The following is a 23,716-nucleotide window of genomic DNA, read 5'->3' as shown; positions in this document are numbered from 1 at the left end:
GCAGAATTCTTCAAGCAGTCCTGCCCTTCATCTATTAGCCTTTGCATGCAGTGTGAATTTTCTGTATGGGTAGATAATATGGAATAAAAGTGGCTTTATCTTCCAAACTGTCGACTAACAATGCATAGAAACAAAGGAAAACCTTTTCTTTTCTGTTCTTCTCTTTTTCGACATTAAGAAAATGTATCAGTTACAGAAGTGCCACAAAACTTCTATTCATGTATTTTAATTGTGGGAGAAATACACTTGAAAATCTCTTCAATCAATCAGGCAATCAACTTTCATTGTACGCCGCTAAATCACATTGAAAAGTGTCTCAAGGTGCTTTGTACAATCAGAAGAAAACCAACGGACCCCCCACAGCAGCCAAGGTGCGACAGTGAACTGGAGTCCTTTGGTTATTAGTTTTAAAAATGTTGTGAGTGGACGACTTCTGGTCAAAATCAAATGAATGCTGCTGCAGTCTGGCCTGTTGGAAACAGCGTCTGACTCGGCCACCTGGCCCTCTGCACGTGTGGGACCTCCTCGCCTTCAGCGTTGTGCTTTATTGTTGTGTGTTCAGGGGCCATAGACTCTCTCCTTAACCTCACAGCCTCATAAACAGCTGGACCACCTCTTTACCTTCTCACCTGGCCGCGCAGTAAAACAGAGTTCAGCCACTGACTGACCCCCCCCCTCCCCCGCTCCCCATGTGTCCACTGGGCATTACTGTGAGATCGTGGATGAATTTCGGGGAGCACTGATCCTTTAAGTGAAAGCAGCCGCCTTTGCGGGGCTCTCCTGCAGAGAGGGCTCTGAGCCTCGGCGTGATCCCCGTGTCTCCGCCGTCCCCTCGGCCTCGGACGGAGCGCTGATATGCTGGTATGCGGGGAATGGCTCGCGGCAGCGAGAGGACGAGAGGAAGAAAGGAGGATGTGGAGTGACGAGCGCCACTGTATCTCCGCGAGCCTTTTGATGTGGACCTGCTCGTCCCACCTCCCCTTCTTCTTCGTCCTCCTCCTCCCTGAGCTCTGCCACCCAGCCTCCCTGTTGCCCCCCCCACCCCCCACCCCACCCCTACACAGACCCCCCCCGCAGCCCCCCAAAGGCGGGGGGCACAGGGAAGGGACATGCAGCTCAGCACAAAGGGGCGACTGATCGCGGCTGGCTGTCGGCTGGGCCGCTGCGCTGTGGCAGCAGACACAGGGGAGCTGCTGGCTGGCTGATGTGCCACCACCCACTGGGGGAGGGATGACAATTTTCACTTAGGCAGTGATAATTGAGCTGCCGTTTACTCGTGCGCTAATGCCGCAATTATTAAAAATGTCTTCCTCGGCATGACAAGCAAAGATAACGGTGGCGTTATTTTGGCTTTTGCTGTGGAAGATGTCAAAGCCATTGTATCACCAGACTGCACTGACACACACACACACACACACACACACACACACACACACACACACATGCATGCACATAGCTGCTGACCCCCACGGATCTGAAACTCTCAGGGGGTCTTGTTAACTCCAGCATGGTGTGTGTGTGCGCGCGTTTGCATGTGTGTGTGTGTGTGTGTGTGTGTGTGTGTGTGTGTGTGTGTGTGTGCGTCCTCCGCCCATCCATGTTTTAAACAGGGAGGTGGCACAGAATGAGAGAGAAAAGGAGGGGGGAGCAGATGAAAAGGAGCGCGGTAACAATGTAGAGCTGACGACCAAGGCGAGGAGGAGGCGGGGGGGGGAAAAATGACAGGAGCGTCAAAAGTTGTTCCCACACAGAGGCGGAGGCGGGGGGAGGGGTGGAGGAAGAAAGAAAGGGAGGAGTGCGGAGACGACTCTTTTGATTCAGTATCAACCATCGCCTAGGAAGAGGTAGGGGGAGGGGGAGAGACAGGAGGGAGTGGTGCGCCGGAGACAGAGAGAAAGGAAGAAAGAGCGAAACAGATGAGTAGGTCCGCAGGTATCCGTCCACGTGGATGATGCTGTTAGAGTTCTCAGGAAGAACACAACAAACTCTTTTTATTTTGGTCGATTTATCTGCAATCTCTTCCTCCGTGGCTTTCTGATGACTGTTATCAGAAAAACTCCCCACCCACACGGTGCTCTGTAGAAAAAGTAATCGAAGCCGCTCCCCGAGGCGGCGAGAATCACTTTACCGAGTCAGCAGTGGTGCAACGTGCGCTCGTAAAAAGGATGTTCGCCTTCTTGTTCATCTTATCTATGGGAGCCGCACGGATGGAGCGTTTTCGCTGAGTGCAAACAGCCCCATAGCTTGAGGATACTGGGGCTCTTTGAGGATTTTACATCATAGTTTTTTGGGTAACTGCTCATCATAAACAGCAGCAGTAACAGTTAACGATAAGAAACATTTCTCACTCTGTCATATGTAAATGTTTGGCATCCAAAGATGAGCTGTTTTAAGCAACATTAGATAAGAATATATAATATAATTGAATAATAGTAATACTATGTATATATATATATATATATATATATATATATACATATATAATATTTAATAAATGCATATTAAATATAAAAATATACATATAATTAATATATACTGTATGTTAAATATATACGTATATACATGTATATGTATGTATATAGAGAAAGATTTCAATATATATCTGTTTATATCAATATCTATCTATCTATCTATCTATCTATCTATCTATCTATGTGTATATATTAGGGATATCTGATATATATACCAATATTTATACCTTTAATAATACTATAAAGAAAAATATACCTTTATTTGAAACTGAATTTGAAACTTCACATATTAATCTCGGCCTGTCCTTCCTCCCCATCCGCCCTCCTGTCTCTCCCTCCGTCTCCCTGGCAAGGCCGTGTGCGCCGTGGGGATGTTCGAGCTCCAAATCCGCCACTTCCAGAACCCGTACGGACTTCTGCTGACGGGCGACTGCTGCGACCTGCAGGCCGGCGGCGGCCAACGCTGCTCGGCCAGGGACCAGTGTGACACTTTCTTCCAAGCTTGCCTCAAAGAGTACCAGGCCCGGGTCAACCCCACCGGAACCTGCACCTTCGGCTCGGGCAGCACGGGGATCCTGGGCGGGAACTCCCAGTCGCTCCGGCACCGAGGACACGTTGCAGGAGGTGGAGGAGGAGAGGATGGAACTAATGGACACATTGTCATTCCCTTCAAATACGCCTGGCCGGTAAGTACAGGGGTGGGTGCTGGTTATCGGTATATGGTAACCAAGGGAACAGGCTCAACAATACAGTCAAACTGAAGCTAGGGCAGAATAACAATGGCCGCGTGGTCTCGCATGCCTCTACACTGTTAGTGTCGCTCGATTTTTGCACCACAACGCTGGTACGAACACAACGCGAGCAGTTTGGAATTAATTCAATTAATTCATTTAAAAATCAATCAAATTCAATTCAATTAAATCAAATTAAATTGATTGAAGAATCTCACTTTGGCAGACTAGCATTTTGCAGATTTTCTTTGTGTTGTCACACTACCAGTAGAATTCATCTGCATGTGCATCTCTTTGCCGGCTACTTCATCTTGTGGCCTGAGCAAAGGGCAGCGGGATTAATCTGCTGTGAGCAGAACAGCAGGGGATAGTTGCCAAGAAGAGCTATTGATTATTCAGATACCTTTCTCTTTTGGTTTTGGGGTGTTTTTCCTCTTTTGCTCTGATTCTTTTTGTTTGGACTTCGTTATAATGGCATATTGATGAATCTTCAGAGTTCTTGGAAAGGCGTTGTCTTTTGTTTTGAAATGATAATTGATCTTTCACCCTCCTTTATTTTTCGACATTGCACATATAAAACAACTGACCAGTCTTCTGAGGAATAGTGAAGTCACAAGAGGTTAATCAAAAGATGCATATTTTACTTTTACTATTTGCCCGCCCAGCTTTGTGCCCTGAATTCCTGATAGCAGCGGCTGCAGCTGCAGCAACAACACCATCATTACCAATTAGTGCTTTATTTTCTCTCCCCATTGCTGCTTTCATGGCTATTATTTCGGAAGTTAATTCCATCTAGAGTTGTCCACAGATTTCCACAAAGGAAGTCTGTATGTGGCAAATAACTATACACACAAACACCAGTGTCACAACTGAACCGGCGACCTTCTTGCTGTGAGGCGACAGTTAAATGAAATGAATGAAATATTTTTTTGTTCCCAAACCAAACCATGATTCTGTTATGCAGAACTAACCCCAAGTAATACGCATTCATAAACTCTGTCCCCTTTTATGTCCCAAACTGGAAGCACACACACACACACACACACACACACACACGCACACGCACACACTCACACACACACACACACACGCACACACACACACAAAGGCTACATATGATTAAGAAAAAACAAACAACCGTAATTGGTATTGGTTGTACACACAGAAAGCTCTATTACACTTCTCCCTTCAGACAACCTATTATTGAATCTCCTGCTCTAAACTCCTGTCTGCCGCTCCTTAAAAGCCTCTATCAATTGGTATGGGACCCCAAAGAATCCTTTTAAAGCCCATTTGGACAGGGCACCAAGCAGTGAGCCTCAATTCTTCCAAGGGATTGCAAAGGTTGGGGATATTTTTTTCCCGCTTTGTCAGCAGGAGAATTGACTGTGTGGTATTTAATTTCAATATTTATATCCTTCGTGGCTGCTCCTAGAGCGGCTGAATTCCTCGCCCATGGTGAGAATTCACACAAATGCCAACAAAAGTCCCTGAGTTTCTATTTCTGACGATATTGTGCTGTTAAATTGCTTCCCCAGTGGAAGACAGTCTCAGGTTTCCTCCTCATGATTAGCATGAGAGCGTTTACCTGCGAGACTCCCCTTGTCCCAGACCCAATTATCTCCCCCTTATCATTGTGCTGTCCACTTTAGTGCGCACACACGCTTGTGTGTGTGTGTGTGTGTGTGTTTCTGTGCAAGTGTGTTGCACTTTCCGTGTTTGTTTTTCACTGCCTGCCTGCACTGGGACTCGTCCGATTGGCAGGTCCGAGTGTTAGAGGAAGCGTTTTTTTCTCAGGAGGGCTATCAGGCCTGGAGGTGAAGCTGCTAGTCAGTGACAGAAAGCTGGGGCTGTTTGACCAGCCCAGGGTAGAAGGGAAAGTGAAGAGCTGAGGGAGCGTGATTCCCCTGCCTCAGGTGAGGGGACCAACAGGTGAGCACAACCATTATGTGGAAAGATGAGCTCCCTCGTTCCCATACCCTCCCTCAATTGTTGCCTGTTTCCATCTCCTGGGCTGTTCAGGGAACAGTTGGCTGTTGTGTGAACGTGCACGCACCCTTGTCCTTGTCCACAAACTTCTATGTCTCTAATTAAGGTTGCCAATTGTTTTTCTGCCAGTGCTCAGGTTGAGGATGTGTGATATTGTTTTGTTTTTGCTTGAGATCACAAATTATATTAAAAAAAAAAAAAAAAGCTCAGCAAGCAATTGGGAGATTTGCTTTCTGGCATTCTGTACTTTGCGCTTTGAGGAAAAACAATTTGGAAAGCATCCTCACACGTCACTTCAAGTGTGAATATAAAGGGCTGGAATGTTAGGGTGTTTGTCTTTTCCAGTTGTGGATAGTTCTTTTTCTGGTAAATTCTCTTTTATTGCAAATTCTTGTGAATTGTATTGGACCCCAAAAGTTATCTTTCTCCCTGTTATCTGTCTTGGCCAGTTATCTGTTGCGATAATAACTTAATGTACCTCACTAGACCAAACTGGTTGAATACACATTAAATTAAATTTAAACATTAACAATTTGGGAAAGAAAGTTGCTGATAAACTGAAAAAAGGACCAAATGTCTAATAAATTTAGAGATTCATAACATGGTTTAAGTGGTGTTTTTATCTTTAACTCAAAAAAGCTTTTATAATTCATGTGGACAACTAAAAGGACATCACTTTTAGTCCCATCCATCTCTGCTCTTTTTCTCACATCGCTTCTCTTGCATCTTGGCTAAGCGTCTCACTTGAAATCTGACAGGCCTGGTATGATTTTGACCCCTTGCCGCTTGTTTGTCTGAGGAGTTAAATCTGGAGTCCCCCCCCACGGAGATGGGAAAAGCTTTAAAGATTTAATGTCTGTCCTTAAAGATCCATCTCGCTGTTGGTGCTTTCACTGCTCAACCTGATGGCCAGAGACATCGTGCAGGGAGAGCAGACGCCCAGGAGAGCTCACTGGCGTGTTATCAATCTGTTGAAGAGCAAATGCCCAGTGAATGCATCGGGATGATGGAGCCCACACAGTGTTAATAAGCAGAGGCGACATGAAGTTTAATTGAGTGCGTTTTCCCCGTCCTTGTGTGTTCAGATTCTGCCCAACATCTACCTCTCACGGCGGGAACACAATCTGATGCTTCCTGCTCCGTCCGCCATTCAGAGTTGCTGCATTAATGCCTGTTGAACAGCGCTCCTTTTGTCCGGCCAGACCTTGACAAATGACATTCTGAAAGGTGCTTCGGAAACACTGCCCGCTGTGAAAATGGAGTGAGCTTCAATTGACAAAAAAACCAACTCATGGTCGTATTCACCGCTGGAGGCCACAGCTGTCCAGGGAAGTGATTGGCAGCGGGCGGCGTACTCACAATTGTGAGAGCTCTCAGAGCTACTTTGTCCTTCTTTTCTTCCCATCTCTTGTCATCACCGGTGAATACACAGTTTCTATAGATAGGTGTATGGTGGCCGACAAGGGCCAAACACAATACAACTGTCTAATGTGCCTTAATTTGCGAAAAAAGCTGCAGGTGTGGAAGCGATGCAAATTCCCAAACACAAGTCTAAACAAGGTACAAAAAGAAGATCGTGGTGCAAACAAAAAAAAAGCACTGCAAGACATAAAAACATATACCTAATCATCAAATGCGCTGCAAAACAGAGAAGCAATGCAAAATACAGATGCAAACCAAGAAAACACATGCAAACGAAAAAAAAAAAAACCCTGCATAAAGCAGTCACTACAACGGAAGTGCTCCAAACCTGCAGGGGGCGATCTTAGCAGAACACATGACTGTGCTAAGCCGTACTTTCCTGCTGTTGTTTGAAACACCGTGAATCAGTCGTCCTTGGTCTACCTGTGTGTCTCTCCATTGAGCTGTTCCGCTAAGAGCGCCCCCTGCAGGTTTGGAGCACTTCCGTTGTAGCGACTGCTTTATGCCGCGTTTTTTTTGTTTGCACCACAATCCTCTTTTTGTACGTTGTTTAGACTTGTGTTTCTGGTTGTGAATTTGCATCGTCTCCATACCTGCAGCTGTCATCGCCAATAAGGCGAATTAGGCAGTTGCATTGTGTTTGGCCCTTGTCGGCCACCGTATAGGTGTCCTTGTTTTGCACTTTAAAAGCAATCTTGTGGCTCCTCCTCCTACACTGTGAAGCGCGTGAACTTTTAATTTCATTTCCAAATGACTTCCAACAACTCCATTCATCAGCAAAAAACAATTAAAACAGACCGAATCTGCCCACAGTGCAGCGGTGGAAAAGTGTTAGTTGGCTTGTAAGCGAACAAAGCTCCTCCTCCTCCACTGTGATTTTCTCTTCTTTTGAGCAGTAAAGTGCTTCAGAGCACCATGTCCAACATGCAAAGTGTGGCCGTCATTCAAATATATTCAGAGGTGATTCCTGTGGGCTGCAGCCTCCCGTCACTTCCTGCCTTCTCCAGGGACGCCGCTAAAACATTACAAGTGCAAGTTCCTGATATAGTGATTTTAGCATTTTTAATTATCTATGCTGTAGAGAAAGACAGACTGATAATAGTGGCCTGGATTAAGATGTATTGCAACTGAGGTGTCATATCATTTCAGCACAGACAAAAACATGAGTCACTGTGTTTGATGACACAGCTTGGCAGCTCTCTTTATGTGCAGACAGGGAACTGGAGCATTTCACATCATCCAGCTGATCTTACATTGTTTAAAGGTTAAAGACGATGAAGTTGTTAAGTAGAGCCAATAGAAGTGGTCAGGAAATCGCAAAAGCACCCATAACAAGCACCGCCTCCAGAGTTGCTTCGCTTAATAAATGCTGCGAGTTCAACGAGACTCAGATGACCTGTCTGAAATAGGCCCTGAATTTATTTTTGTGTACACTGTGCTTTCATGATGCCCTTTTTAATTAGTGGGTTGGTGGGAATCACAGTTTACATGATTTTGGCACATCTTCCGAAAAACCATCCCAGGCTCTGGCTACCGTGTTATTAAACGTCGGGGCCGCATTGTGAATAAACAATAATTTTGCCGTTACTCCAAAGAGAAGTTGCACGTGTGCACATGTGTGCCCGCACTTGTGCCCAATGAGCGGTGCACCGACTGAATCCTCGAGCTCAGAACGCCCCTCTGGCAACTGCGGAGAATCAATTAATTTCTTAGACACACACAAAAAAAAACACACACACACACACACGCACAACCGTGAATTGGCAAATGGTGTCAGTCTAAATGAGACAGCGTGAATAAACCAGCTGCACAATTTGGTTGAGTGAGCGTTTCGCATGCAGGTGTTCCTGTGATACTTTCACAGAGAGTCGGAGCGGCTGCCTCGTCCTTGCTTCAGCCTTTTCCCATCCTAAGTTTTTGATTTAATCGCGAGTCTTAGAGGAATCCAGGAATGAACTCTTAAACGTGGCGCATTATTAAATGTTTCTCTGCACCGGCAAACCGCCATCCAAAGATGCACTCGCACTCGCACCCACGCACCAAAAAAGACCTCAAAAGCTGTCGTTTGAACCCGTGTGTCTGCGTGGGATCGGGAACGACGGAAGTCAGCGGCGGGGAACAAACGGAGGGCGTTTGAGTTTTTCTCTCCCTCCCAGGTCTCCGTCTCGCTCTATCCCTCCGATCTTTCCGTGCCTCTTCTCTCTTTTGTCCCCTAATTGACTGTGAATCAGCGCCTCCCACACCTGCGCGCACGCGATGTTGTATTAGCTTGCTTGATTTTTTTATTTTTGTATTTTTTTTACACGCGCGTCACCTCCAGGAGAGCACAAAGACACTCGCGGGCCTCGTGTGTCTCTGCGGACGTGCCTCCAACGCACGCACACGCCCCCGAAAGGAGGTTAATTCCAGCGGGGTGTGTGGCTTGTGTTTTTTAGAGATAAGTTAATAACTCGGGGGTAAACGTCTCAAGGGAAGCGTGTTTTAATGATTTCATTTGTGTGCAAATTGGATGGAGAGCGGGTGTGTTCTCGCAGCCAAAAGAAAAGGGCCATCGACATGATCGCAATGAAATTACCTGCCTCTGGATGTCGCGCCGTTGAATGGGATTCACCGGTGTGCCAGTTTTTCTTTTCTTAAATACATTTCTGCGGCAGTAAGTTGGCATTGTGTTTTCTCGTCTCGTCTCGTATCCGTCTATCTTGCCACCTCTCGCCCACTCACGGAACCCGGCTTGCCTCCCTCTCTGGATTCCCTTCATGTCAACCTTTTGTTCCTGGTGTCACTCCCATCGTGTCCCCGCGGATTATAGAGAGCCACTCAAGTCGGTGTATCGCTGCCACAAATCCTCTTGTATTGTGTCTGGTAAAGGAAGCTTGTGTGTTTAAAAACACATGAAGCCCCCCAGTGTGTGTTATTTTGTTTTTTTTTTGCTGTTGTGTCAGTCCGTCATCGCACAACAAATGTGCATCGTCTAAAAAAGTAAAAAGAATCCTAAAGCTATTTAAGGTTTAAAGGCAAAGTTGAAAACAACATTAACAACAATGTTAACCGCTGTATCCCCGACATACAAAACGCTCTCACATTGTATCTGTACTAGTTGAGATGTCAGGGTGACGTCCTGAAAAACATTGAGCAGATCTATGTTCTGAGCAAGTGGGCACGCTCTTCACAATAAAGCAATTTCAATTGAAACATACTGTATAAACATAACAGTTAATTTCCATTCTTGTAATTACATCCCTTTAAACAACAATCTTTTGTGTTTTCTTTGAAGAAGTTTCCCCCCACTTGCCAATCATGTCTTTCTGTGTTTTTTTTTATTGTTTTTTTAATTCGGAGTAAACGCGAATGTCTCAGTGTTTTAAAGTCTGTGGTGAAACTGGCGTCGCACATAAGTCGCCACTGCTCACAGTGACACTGTACAAGTATCAAATCAGTATTCCAAACGGGCGTCAGTGTGAGTGCATTGTTATTGTTGAAAGCCTCATGATGAGCAGGTAGAAGCCTTCAGGTGGAAAAAGTTTTTTTTTTTTTGTTGAGAAACTGCAGTCTAAAATGCAGTGGAACGGTCAAACTGAGGAGAAAGCTTCATGTTTTTTTCATCTTTGACTTTAAATTAGGGATGCAGCAGCAGCAGCAGTGTAACTGGGCATATCGGGTGACTTCCAAAAGCTCCCAGTTACTGGTGATGCTGCCACTACTGCAGCATTTCTGCTCTCTCACAGTCGCTTCCTCCTTTAACTCTTTGCCGTCACAACTGAAAAGAAACTCATTATTTGCAGAGCAAAATGCAAATTTAACGCCGACTGAATTCTTCCTATTGCTGATGACAGAACCTGCAACTTTAAAGAAAGTCAAAAGTGTTATCTTAACATGCATTATTTTCTACTGAAGTATGCTCTTCAACTCAGTTTTTTTCTTTTTTCTTTTTTCTTTTTTTTTTTTTTTTAACTTTGGACAGACACCACTCCCAGACTGGTTCTATTTTCTCACTCCTAATGACCCCTTCTGACACAGGAGTGGTGGCCACATCCAGTGGCCAGACAAGGTAATTTCCTGCGGAAGTCGGAGAGGATGAGAGAGGGGTCTGTGAAGGGTTAGGGCAGCTAGTCTTGGTTGTGATGTTTAATAAGAGGGGTGGAGGGCAGGGGGGAGGCAGGGAGTGTTGGGATTAATTTGCCAGAGGTTAAAGTTGATGTAAACGCTGCAGAGAGGAGCTCCGGCGTCGGCTAAGGAGACGCGGAGGGGAAAACGGCCATTTGACGGATGATCTCAGCGAGGAGCTCAGGTGTTCTGCCTTTCAATGTGGATGGTGGGGGTGAGGGGGGGAGGTGCGTCATAGCGGCTTAGTCACCAGTCTGCCAATACAATAGAAAAGGGATGGTGGGTTGAAGTGTGTGAAGAAGCAGAGTTTAGTTGAAGCCAATTAGCCCTCCCCTGGATGTGACACACTGACAAGACAAGAGCGCCTGGGCGTGGCAAGGTTAACAATTATAGGACTATTTTTCATTGCTACAAAAGTGTTGAGAGAGTGCAATCTGCGGTTATGATTCTGGCATCAATTCAGGTGAAAAGACCTTTTTGTTTTGTGATATCCAGTTCTAAAAACAGAGTAAACAGACAAAAGAAAGTCAGGGTGTTGTCAACTTCCCGTGTTAGCGGCTCGCTGCCGTGAGCAATGACACCTCTAAAAGTCGTTGACATTTGAATAAATATGATGGAATATCAACAAAGGAAGTAGAGGGATGGAAGCTGTTTATGTCAGGTTACCAGCAGCACCTCAATATAACACTGACATCTATCAGGAAATGCAGGGAATTTCTGTGATTCCCTTCAGTGGTCTGCAGGGTTTGAATTTGAATTTTTGAGAGACGCCTCATTTATCTGATGACTTGACATTGTTCCAGGAAAAGGTCATGAGAATATGTATGTTGAGAGTTATAATGAGTTGAGAAGAGCCAAGCCAAGGTGAATGGAGCCATGCTGTGGTGTCAAACCTACCCAGCTGTATCATTAAAAGTCACTTCACCATAACTGTAGACCATCAGCAAAATTCTACTTACGGATAAAAAAAGCATTACTGCTTAATTTCATTGATATGGGCAGCATTTTATCAGATGAACCCTTCTACCCATTCTAAGGAAGCTGAAGAGACCCATCGAGCAGACAGCAGGGCAGAGACGAGGTGCAGGTGGAGGAGGCGGAGGCCACTGTGAGAAGTGCTCGGGGTGGTGCGGGAAAGAAGAAACAACCACCTGATGCTGATTATGCCAAGAATGCAAGAAAAAAAAAAAGAACCCAGAGAGACATGGGAAGGAACAGAGACATTTAATTATAAAGGTGGGGTCACCAGATCAGTCGGATCTCGGATGGGTGACTGCACACAGGCGTGTTCGAGTGTGTGTGTGTGTGTGTCTGTGTCTGTGTGCGTGCGTGCGAGGCAGCGCCATTGTTTTTCTTACTGTCAACTGAAATTTCATCAAGAAAGCAGTGATACCATTTTTCAAAGGTGATGGTATAGATTCCCAGGGAGGTGGGAGAGAGTGTGTGTGTGTGTGTGTGCGTGTGTGTGTGTGTGTGTGTGTGTGTGTGTGCGTGGGGGTTGGGCTTGGGGGGGGGGGGGGGGGTTGCGATATCGTTGCACTCTGCTCTCGAGCCGTGCGAAAATGAGCCCCTCTCGCGCCGCGGCAAAACACCAAGCTGAGAAAACAGATACCAGCATACTGTCATATTTACAGTATGCAGCTTAAAGAGCCGCGAGTTTAGCCGCTGGAATAATAATGGCATTGTTACTGTGGTTACCTCTGATGCTAATCTGGTAGCAGCAGGTGGGGTTTTGCACCCCAATCCTGGCGGCCGCAGTGTTTGTGCGAGTGCGCCGGCCTTTCGCGCGGCTGCGTCTGTAATTACCTGAACCTTCTGATGTGCAGGTCTACAGTTGGCAGAAGCCCACAACAGCTCTAAACACGATGCTGTGAGAAAAACATTGTCAGTTGTGCAGCACCAGCTGCCGTGATTGCTTTTTCCCATCATCTGCTGTCTGAATGTGTAATCCTCAATTAGTCCCCTTGACTGTATACGTGTGCGCGCGGGGGATTTTTTTATTGCGCTGTCAGAGTGCTCAGGTTTTTATATGTGTATTAAAAGCCTCCAGGCGTTTGTGCAATTATCCTGAGCATGATTTACTTGATACTTTTGAGGTGGGACCAGCGGAAATAGACAGTGATGTGTATTCAAGGTATGAGGATCTCCATAACTTAATTAGCTAACTGGCACCGGGGTGGTCGAAAATGTCAAATGAGGTAAAATGCTCCTCGCGTTCATCATTTAGATAATTAAGAAAGTAGATTTAATGGAGGGAATTAGGTGCTTTTTATGAGGAAAGGACAGAGGCGTAAAATTGTGTTTTCAAAAATTTCCATTTCTCATAAGTACCAGCTATTGTCTCATGATTAAAGCGCTTGATCCTGATGCCTGAGGTGACTAATGGCTCATTTTTCCTCCCTGCACTATCCATTGTGCTGCACAAACCAACATTATTTAAGATAAACTGTGAGCATTGTACATGGGCTCAAGAGGGAAAAAAAATCAACCTGGGCAGCAATGGATGCCCTTGTGTGTGTGTGTGCTTGACTTGTGTGTGTGTGTGTGTGTGTGTGTGTGTGTGCCAACAGCGTGTCTGGCTAACGTGTGTTTTGCGTGTAAGTATGCATGCATTAGTGTGTGTGAGCTCTGAGGGGAAATTCCTCTCTCAGGGCTGGGGGTTCTTCCTGTCGTAGAGCTGTGTTTGTACAGCCAGGCTTTGTCGGGATATCCTACCCTGCCCATGTCTGAGAGGTGGTGGTGGTGGTGGAGGGGCGTGGAGGGCTGCCATTCACCCAGGAGGGAGGGCGGACGGGCGGACAGACAGAAAAACCGGTTGGGGGATAAAAAAGTGGCCGTTTTGGCAGGAATCTGGCGGCTGACGTTTTAAACTCTCCTTCTCGATGGTATTTGCGCAGTCCCAGCCGTCTGCGCGGTGGTTTGAATTAGCGCAGCTCGCTGGTGATCCTCGGCCCGACTTCTCCTTCGAGGCCGCGGGTGACGGGGACGGAGCCAGACGGCTAGACGGCCCGACGGCTTAGAGCGAGGGGATGTCTCATCGGCGGGACTAATTTTTTTCATTTTGGTCGTCGCCCGTCATTTCGGGGGGAAATTCCAGTTCTCAGACGGTCGGCGCGCGTGGTGACGGGAACTACGGCGATACCTGAGTGAAATGAGTTGCCTCAATTGTGTCTCAGACCTGCCGGCTTCATCATGCCTGAAGTGACCCAAATCCTTTGCCCTGTCTCTGCCCTGATATAAATTTATTTGTCTCAGGGCTTTCTAAGTGCAGCGATCTAGCACCTCTACTGTTGTATGAGATCTTTGATTGGGACTTTGGAACTTTTGCTGTCTGACACAAGGCTCAAGCCAAGTGTCTGGCTTTCTCCCTTGTCCAGGACTCACTGTCTTCTTCTGCTGTCCTCAAATTCCATCCATATCTTCAATAAAAATGCATCAATTCGGTTTGGCAAACAGGATTTTGTCCTTTTTGTCCAACACAGAGTGAGCCAAAATGTCATACTTGCACGAAGTGGCGGGCCAACATGAAAAAATCTTACTCCAGATAAAACAGTGACCCTTTAATATGGACCCAAACACGTTCTGATTCAATACTATACAATAAATAACTTCATATTGCACACATGCAAAATCAAATCTCCAAATTTCAATAAAAATCTATTTTTTTCATTTGCAACCTTCCGATTTAAATTTCAACAGTAATCTTTTTTGATGGGCTTAAAATGGGCGTAAAAATTATATAGCAATTATATAGCAATTAACTAGTAATAGTATCCTTCAAGAAAAAGTGCATAAAGTAAACGTTACTTGTAGTCTGTTACATTAAACAGTCTGCCAGAATACCAGCAGAGCATTCTGGGATTCGTAGTATTCGCCGTACTTGCGCTGTATAATACCGGCGGGCCAGCTCGAGGAATCATTTAGCATTGCCTCGCGGGCCAAATATGAATACACTGCGGGCCAAATTTGGCTCGCGGGCCAGAGTTTGACTCCTATGCTTTAACCCATCGGTGTGGTCCGTGCGTGATCGCCATGGCGGCAGAGCCACTCGCATTTCACTGAAATCAAAGCCACTTGGCACGTGACGCATGAACTCTCCTCACACACAAAATGTGATCTGACTGAAAAGTCGGAAATGAGGAATGTGGGGGTCTGGCTTGCGGCGTCAACGTCGCCTCGGATGGAAGGACGAGGAAACAGATGTGTCGTGGTTTGCTGAATCAAAATATATGCGTACGCCCCGTCTCAAGAATGGACTTTTTCTTTTTTTTTTTATGTCTTAGCCGAGCCTTACCGACGGCTGGCGCGTGTATCTGATTACCAGCCGTAATATTTCGTTCACGAGCTGAATCAGTGGGGTCTCGTTCAGTGTGTTGGCACTTGGACAACAATTATACATAATTTATTTGCTGGCAAGGGTTTAATTTGCTTGTTTTCAGAGAAGGCAAAAATCTTCGCACATCTATTTCCTCGGCAGGTGCGTCGGAGGGTGACAATTAAGTCCAAATTAAACCAAAAAAAGAGTTCCCGCACACGTGGCCAACTTGCAGAATTTATTGCGACATTTGGGTACTAGGCCTTTTTCAAGCAAGTGTTGGCTTGTACCGAAAACGCCGCAATAGATTCTGCCAGTTGGACATAAGTGTGGGAACTCTTTATTGTTTCATTTGCTTGTTTTAAAATGATTAAAACAAGCAATTTGGACTCGAAAGACACTCTGAATTAGTACAGATCATTAAGTTAAAGGGGTCTTGTAGTAGGACTTTGAACCTACTACAAGACACACACACACATACACACACACACACACACACACACACACACACACACACACACACACACACTCCACAACACAATGGCTCCCTGCAAGACACTTGTCATTGTCAGCTGAACAATTTGTAGATGCCACTTGTTCTTCGCATATCAAAATTTGCCCTCCGCCCCCGCACCCCCATTTATTAGCTCCCGTTATTACTTTTACCTGCGCTTCCCCAGTGAAGCCTCAGCAATGTACCTGTCACCCTTGTCACATTCTTCCAACGAGGAAACAAAAGGAGTGCACCGAACAATAGTGGCCGTGACTAACGTTATTCTGGAAGGAGCTTTTATTTAAAAACTTGAAGTTGGATCCTGAATTTGATGGAATTGGAAAAAAAGAAAAATACTTGAAAGATGTAAAAAAGCAGCATCTAAAAATCCGCCTAACACACACACACACACACACACACACACACACACACACACACAGAGTTACTTCGCCCATGAGGTCATTTCCCTGCTGTCATCACTTCTGCCATTATCTCCTCCACTGGCACAAATAACCAGAGGACTGACTTGTTAAAACAAGGCAAAAATATCTTTTCATCATCGGCTGCGATCTTATCGCCTCGGGCTCTTTCTGCTGTTTACTGCTGTTGGCTTCCTCCCTGTTTGCGTATCTGGAGCCGACCAGGAGGTCAGTTTGCCCTGGGCTGGCCTCTAAATGTCACAGCGTCTCGGTGGTCGTCGCTTCGGTGGAAATAAAGTGCTTCCACGCGAGAGCGTGTGTCCGCTGAAAAAGGTTGTCAGGAGTGGTTTTTGTCTTAATCTTTTCCAACACATGTCCTGAATCTTATCAGTGGGCTTTTACCTTGGCACCTAACAATGGGCCTCGCTGCAGCTACACCCTTCCTGTATCGATCATACAGCGCAGACCAGCCTCATGAATGCGAAACGTGAATGAGGAATGGAGACAAAAGAGCAGCGAAAGTGAAGATAAAGCGCCGGACTTCCCTGCAGGTCCCAACCTGACGTCGCAGCTGGCAGAAGGTGCAGGCGGAACGGGGGAGAGGCCTGATAAAGAATGGAGGATGGAAGGAAGGAAGGAAGGGGGAAGAGTGGAGACCGAGCGAGACCGATCGTTAGGCGAAGCACAGCGAGCATTTTGGCATGATAAAAATATTTCCAGCTGTTATTCAGAGAGAAACTGAATCTGTTTAAAAAAGCGATGTACCAATACCGATACCAGTATTGGCTATTGGCACCAATACCGTTGAAGACTCTGCTCCTACTCGGAAAACACGTGCCGATACTGCAACACAGATAGCAGGTGTTTATGCAGATACAAGACAATTTTGTTAAATTTGTGTTTGAACTGCAGTGACACTGGTGACAGTCACCCCAGGCTCGAGAAAAACATGCTGAGGACTTTTGTTCAAATAACAGTAAAAAAAAAAAAAAAAAATCAAAGTAATCCTATACTGTGTAATGGCGTTATTAAGTATTCTGTATTGGTGAGTACTAAAATGCAAGTGGATGGTAAATGAACTGCACTTATATAGCGCTTTCCAGAACCCACATGGTACCCCAAAGTGCTTTACAATGGCCTCTAATTCACTCATTCACTCACGCATTCATACACCAATGGGTGGCTGCTGCAATGCAAGGTGCTGCCTAGCCCCATTGGTAAGCAATTTAGGGTTCAGTGTCTTGCCCAAGGACACCTCCGACACATGGACAGTTGTAGCCGGGATTTGAACCGCTCCTTTATTGTGGAGGAATCACCTGAGTGATAACCTCCCTCAGGGTATCAGGGTATAGCGACGACAACCGCATGCCAGGTGGAAGCTAAAACCAAACAGGCTGTAAACAGAGGGCTAAATTAGCTTCTTCGTCAGCGGCCTAAACTACAAAATGGGACGAATTGGCACAATATTGGAGCATCTTGTATGCCTGATTCCACATGTAACTGCTTGCCCAGTTTAATTCCGGTCATTTAATGTGGAGATTCTCAGCCTGCCAGCCGAAAGCCTTTGCATACTGAAACATTGAGCAGGTGAGGGTGGTAAGCCGCAGCCCTGTAATGACTCAAGCTGCTCCGGCTGTTGGCGACCTGCTCGCTGGCGTCCTTAATGAACTGGCTGCAAGCCCTCTGCGGCCGGCCAGAGACAGAGTCTCATTAGCGGCGCGGCTCCTCAGCACTGTGTGTATTCCTCCGCTTCCTCCTACTTTTTCTTGTCTCTTTTGCTTAATCGCCTCTCGCTCTTGCTGCCTCTGGCCGTCTCCTGCTTCAGCCAGCCGCCTCCTGACCTCTTTTGTTCTTCCCTTCGACATTCACCCCTAAAAAAAAAAAAAAAATTCAATAAACTCCAGGAGTCCTGCAGATCATTACTCTGCCGCAGCTGCCCGCCGTTTCTCCCGTCGCTCTTGTTTTTCTTTCTCTTTTTTTCCCCCCGCCCGACAAAATGATCATATCCAACCCGCCACTCACTCCTTTTTTCCGCCATTCACCTTTTATCCGTTGCAACACAGATATGTAGGATATGCCCATACTTGAAATGAAAAAGCTGACTCAGTTTTCCCAAACTTTGCTCAACATTGTGCGCCCATGCTGCGAGGCTCCAGCTCCTCTGTCTTTTCATTTTGCCTCTGGCTGCCGACCTCCTGCTCTGCACTCAGCAAAAAAATAAAAAATAAAATAAAATAAAAAATCCACCGGATCCTCCTCTCTCAGTTTCCTCTACCTACCCTCACCACTCTGCCTGCTTCCCTCTGGCAGTGTGACACACCTCACAGACGTGACCACACATCCACAAAGCCCTGAAGGTGGTGGAAGGTGCTGCGACGGTGAACACGGAGGAGCGATTTGCATGTCAGCTGCTGTGGCTTTGGGGTGGATGGCTGGATGGATGGGCGACGGAGAGAGTTAGAGGAGAAAGTGTTGGCCTGAATTATTCATCGACGCTCTATAGGATGAGCAAAGAAAGGGGACTGAGGTGGAAACAAACACGTCCTGTCGTTTCCTGGGAGTTTCTCGACTCTGCCTGTGTGATGTAGGACGCTTCTATGAGCGCTGATGGTGTCCTTGCATCTCCTTTAAAAAAGAAAATAAATAAATAAATAAAAATCTCTCCTCCTTTCTCTGCTAACGATGTGTCCGAGCGGAGCGGAGCCCCAGTCGTCCTCGGAGATTGCTCACTGGTTTGAAGAGGCCGTTTTTTGATTGTCCTTCCTCATCACTCACCGCAAGTTATAAATTTCTCAAATCAGCAGCCAGCTGCAGCCTGGGCATGCCCAGACAGTGAATCATTTTGGGGCGCCTTTTAATTTGATTTTTTTTTTTAAAGGTGCAGGACATGGATTTGGCCTGCCGTAACTGTACTTTTGCCAAAAGGGGTTTAAACTTGAAACTGTCAAACGTCTCGTGGAGGGTACCAGAGGCCACGTGAGCTGCGTGCCCTGGATGCAAATATTGGGAACGAGGTGTTTCCATCGCTCGTCTTGACTGATGTTTTATCTGTGTGTTCTTCACAGAAGTCCTTCTCTCTGGTCTTGGAAGCTCTGGACTACGACAACGACACGACGGAGACAGGTACAGCGGCACTTTGTGTTTATGTGCATTAGAAGAAGAAATGCAGATTTAAAAAAAAAAAAAAAAAGAAAAGCGTTGTCATGCTTGCTGCTAATGGGCGCTTCTCTCCAGGTAGGTGCAGTTTAATCAGGAGAAAAAAATTCCCAAACGTTCTCATGTGCTTAATCATCCCCGACCAGATGAACTATTATCCAGACTCTTTCATTTCCTGCCGGTTCTCTTGTTGTTACCCCTCATAATCACAAAGAGCTCAGTGGCTGCAGATTTAAGCTGCTTCTATATAAAGCATAACACACACACGGAGACAGATGTTTTTTTTTTTATGCCCGCCATACCTCGTTTTTTTCCCTCCCCCAACCCCTCCACCCCTCTTTCATCCCACCAATCCAACCCGCTCGTATCCAGGAAAAGGCCGAGATAATGAGAAACTGGGCCGGGCACCGGGAGCCGTCGCTGCTCCCGCTCCCGTCCTCGTCCTCGTCCTCCTCTCCTTGGCTCTGCGCCCTCCGGCGTGGCTCCTACATCTTGTTTGCATCACGTCTCATTTCCACCTGACGTCCCTCAGCGTCGGGTCCAAAGCCGCTCGCTAGGCCGCCAGCTTACCTCTGCCCCAAACATCGCCGTCCCGCCGCCGTCTGAATGGACTTACCAGTCCCCCGGTGCCAATCAGGGATGGATTAGCCAGCGCCACCGCACTTTCCGAGACAGTCCCTGGAAACGCGTAAGCGGCGGCGTGACCTTCGCCGAGTTTAATGTAAATGAAAAACTGACGCGACCGCGCGAGAAGGGCGTCACAAGTGTCCTTTTCTTTGGAAGGAGCGATTGCAGTTTGATCGTGACGCTCCTCTACTTTGCATTCTCGCTCTTTGGGTGTTTTAGTTTGTCCTTCACGGGCTGCACTTGCTGAGCAGAATATTTTTGACTGCGGACTTGATGCCGTGACTAAAGCAAAGTGTCACAGTACAAGAAACAGCGATGATGAGATAGATTGAGCTGAAAGGGTGAGAAGAAGAAGAAGAAGAAGAAGAAGAAGAAGAAGACGACCTTTATTGATCCCGCAGTGGGGACATTTCCGTAATCAGAGCAGCAAAACTTTATGGTGCAAATACAGAATTATATTAATTAAAGAAATAAGATATTTGTAGATATAAACGTAAGAGAAAAACATATTTACATATTTAGATATTTTTATGGACAGTTGAATTTACAGTTATCTACATACTGACAATATGACAATAAATGGACTTTATTGCACCATTGAGAAAGATGTACAGCTGTTAAGGGGATGGATTTTATTGATTTTATTGACTAAAGAGAAGAAAATAAGGAAAGGCTGCATACATGCATTTCTTTGTAAAAACCTCTTTAATGGTGGTGTGTTCACACTTTTTTTTTTTTTTTTAATCAGAGTTGCTGCATTGATAGTAGGCTATCAATAGTAGTAGTAATACAAATCCAAACCAAAAGTCTAGTTCTCTCTAAGTACAGTTTTCTCAAACTGACTTCTAGACTTTTTACTCCACTGCTCGAAGCAAGAACTGCAAATTGGATTAAATTGTTCTAATTGAGCTGAAAATTCACTTGTCATCAGAAGGCGGCCCTTTTTTCTCCTGCAGTGTTTTCTCAGCTAGAGATTTCACAGCAAGTAATAGTCAGTGGGGGCCAACCGCTGGCATCAGAGTGAGACCAGAATTTTAAAAAAATGAATTCTAAATTCTAAATTGTATTTCTGCCGCTTGTGGATTGAGGCTCTAGTGGCATATCTGCTTAGCCACAGAACTCTCGTGGAGTTAACGCAAGTGTCTGGAAGACAAGGCAATCCAATTTGACTCAAATCAGCAAAAGGCAACGGTGCTGCGTCCTCCTGGACACGGACATTAACATGCCTGTACGTAAGAAAAAAAGGAAAAAAGGAATAAAAGAAGAAGAAAAAAGGAAAAAAGAAAAAAAAACGTGCCTGTAAGTTGGAGCCACATATAGCCACCACTGGGTGCAATTATATTTCCACCTGCTAAACTGCGGAGTGTCTCTGATGAGTTAGCTAATCCTGGACACGCAAAGTGGTGCGTAACCAATGGGCGAGACATCATTTTGGGGGTTCGCCGTCCCCTTGATGTGTTCTCTGCCGTGGCAGCTATTCCTGTATTCCTGTGCGCCTGCTGCTCAGGTGGAACAGCTCCTGTTTCAGTCCCTCATTTCAGCTGCGCGCCACCCCAATCTGCCTCTCCGTCCCTCCGTTATTTTGCCACCGTATCACATCCCATTAGTGGGGAAATAAGGTTCACTTCTCCTGCTTCCCCCGACCGCGCGTCCTGATTGTTTCCACTGTCCCTGCTTATTTTGTTGATTTGTCTGTGTCGAGACGATGCGAGGAGGCCGGCGGAGGAGCGGCGCGGTGATGAAGCTAATAGTCGCTACGTGTTCTCTTGATCACACGCGCACACAATCGCACGTGCGCGGGGCAAATGTGCCACAGTTTCCACTCCTTTGTGTCAAACCCTGATGATCTCATCCCTCCATTGGGTATTTGTAATGTGTGTGCTCTAATAGCTCACTCCCTTCCCCTTGGCTCGGTTTGCATCTGTCCATCACACGCGCGCGCGGACCGCACCGGCCGTCCACCTCTGACTCTCTTTGTCACTATCTAACAATCTCTCCCCCTCTGAGCTCGACACCATCTCTTATATACACACATCCATTGATGCGGCCAGATACATCCAGGCACACACATATTCTCTGGGCTTTGTGTGTGCTAATACCCTGTCACAGCAGATTATGACCGAGTTGTGGGTGACGGCGCCGGTGGCAAATTCCCGTAGGGGTGTCAGGGGAGGGGCGGGTGGTGGGGGGTCAGGAGCACCCTCCCCACCCCCACCCCACTCCCAGGCCTCCCAGGTCTGGTCCTCTCTGATGTTTGCACTGCCTTCCATCTTCTCTTTCTCCACACACCACCCACTCATTTTTTATTGCTTCGCCTTTGTCCATAACCATCGTCTGGGATCCTGTCTCATTACTCACCGCACACACACTGATCCCCCATTAATTATCCAAGCAACTCAGAGCAGGTTCTCTTTGGAAAGTCTCTGTCATCGTACAGAAACCCTCCTCCCCTTGGAGATTCCTTTGACTTGATCTCCACAGGATTCTAACTTTTGCCATCCAAGAGGAAAAAAATGTCAGAGTAAATCATCAGAGTCAGAATCAGAGAACGGCGTCAACTGGATGTCTTTAACGCATTTTGCCTTCCCTCAGGTCAGCTGATTGAGCGAGTGCTCCTCTCCTCCATGCTGAACCCCGGAGAACAGTGGCAGACCTTCCATCACCACAGCCGCACCTTGAGCCTGGAATACCGCCTCCGCTTCCGCTGCGACTCCAACTACTTCGGCCCCTTTTGCAACAAATTCTGCAGAGCCCGGGACGACTTTTTCGGTCACTTTAACTGCGACGCGAGCGGCTCCAAGGTTTGCATGGAGGGATGGACGGGACCGGAGTGCAAAGAAGGTAACAGACACAACATGTTGAATTAACATACAGGTGCATGTCTTGTTTGTTGGCTTGTTTTGAACTAATTTTCATTCAATTATTACTTGACAAATTACAATTTCATTCTGAGTGAAGAGTCAAGATTTGCAGAGTTGCCGTTGCTCTGTCGCTCGGTAGCAACCATACCCTCATACCCAAAATGCCAAGATCAGCTGATTTTATATTTACTCCATAGACATGAAAGTCTTGTCATTTTTTTCGTCTGACTTCTCTGGAGCCTCGTGTGTTTTTCCCAAAATGTCAAGCAGTGTAACACCGTGTCTGCAAAACATTTATCGGCGCTTCGACTCAGTCGTGAAAAGATGCAACTATATCCACCAACAGCGGAAATGTAACTCACCAATAATAGCTCTTTCACCACTACGTTGAATGACACAGGTTAGGAATGTGGCATTGGTATGTGGATTCACTTTGTGTCATATTAAACAAACAGAAAGTCACAACTGGTGGCTGGAAAATAAGTGACAGAAAAGACAATTCATTAATATTGAACGAAACACTGTTGATATGTGATGCATATTGTGAAGTGTTATATGTACGATTAAGTATATAATTTGTGCTAAACCTTCATTTTTATTTTTCCTATTTACATAAACAAAAATACTTTACATAAATTATTTTTTTCACCACAGGGAATTTTTTTACTTGAAAGGCTGGAGGCCTGTGATAAGGAGAATTAGCAAATGTTTAGACTCTCATTTATTTTCTTTTATCCATGAAACAAGCTTCCTCTTCCAGTGATCTTTTCCATGGTGGCTTAAAAGCTTTCTGATTTCCCTGAGAATGTTTTGCTTTCCTGACCTTGACCCCGTCTGAATATCATTTCTGTAATTAGGAGCTAAACACAGCTACACGCTCATTAGAGCCAAATAGAGTACGCAGTCGTACGCTCTGTCTGTGAGTGGGGTGGGGATTTCTCCATCTGTCTGTGACTCATCAGCCGGACGACCTCGCTCCGTGACCTCAGGGCGCTGCCGTCGTGTGTTGTGATGGTAAAAAGCGAATGTAGGAAGCTGCAGTGGAAACCATGGGAACCCTGAAGGACACCGTGCGCGCCGACGGACATCCTCACTTGGTTCTGACTTCCTCCTCAGCAGGTCGTTGAT

The 23,716-nt window shown here is 46.1% G+C and overlaps 1 protein-coding gene across 1 annotated transcript in view; it reads left to right on the top strand.

The window, feature by feature from the left end:
• LOC142895271 (uncharacterized) overlaps positions 1–23,716 on the top strand; it is a 37,190-nt gene that overhangs the window by 3,208 nt on the left and 10,266 nt on the right. The window contains exons 2-4 of the mRNA XM_076036177.1: positions 2,825–3,157; positions 19,010–19,067; positions 22,320–22,568. Of these exons, the coding sequence (XP_075892292.1) occupies positions 2,825–3,157; positions 19,010–19,067; positions 22,320–22,568 (640 nt within the window). The remainder of the gene's footprint in view (positions 1–2,824; positions 3,158–19,009; positions 19,068–22,319; positions 22,569–23,716) is intronic.

The sequence above is a fragment of the Nelusetta ayraudi genome, unplaced genomic scaffold (assembly GCF_046127955.1).
Source record: "Nelusetta ayraudi isolate G7.1 ecotype Tasmania unplaced genomic scaffold, CSIRO-AGI_Nayr_v1 ptg000048l, whole genome shotgun sequence".
Lineage (NCBI taxonomy): Eukaryota > Metazoa > Chordata > Actinopteri > Tetraodontiformes > Monacanthidae > Nelusetta > Nelusetta ayraudi.
This window is presented reverse-complemented; position numbering and strand designations above follow the sequence as displayed.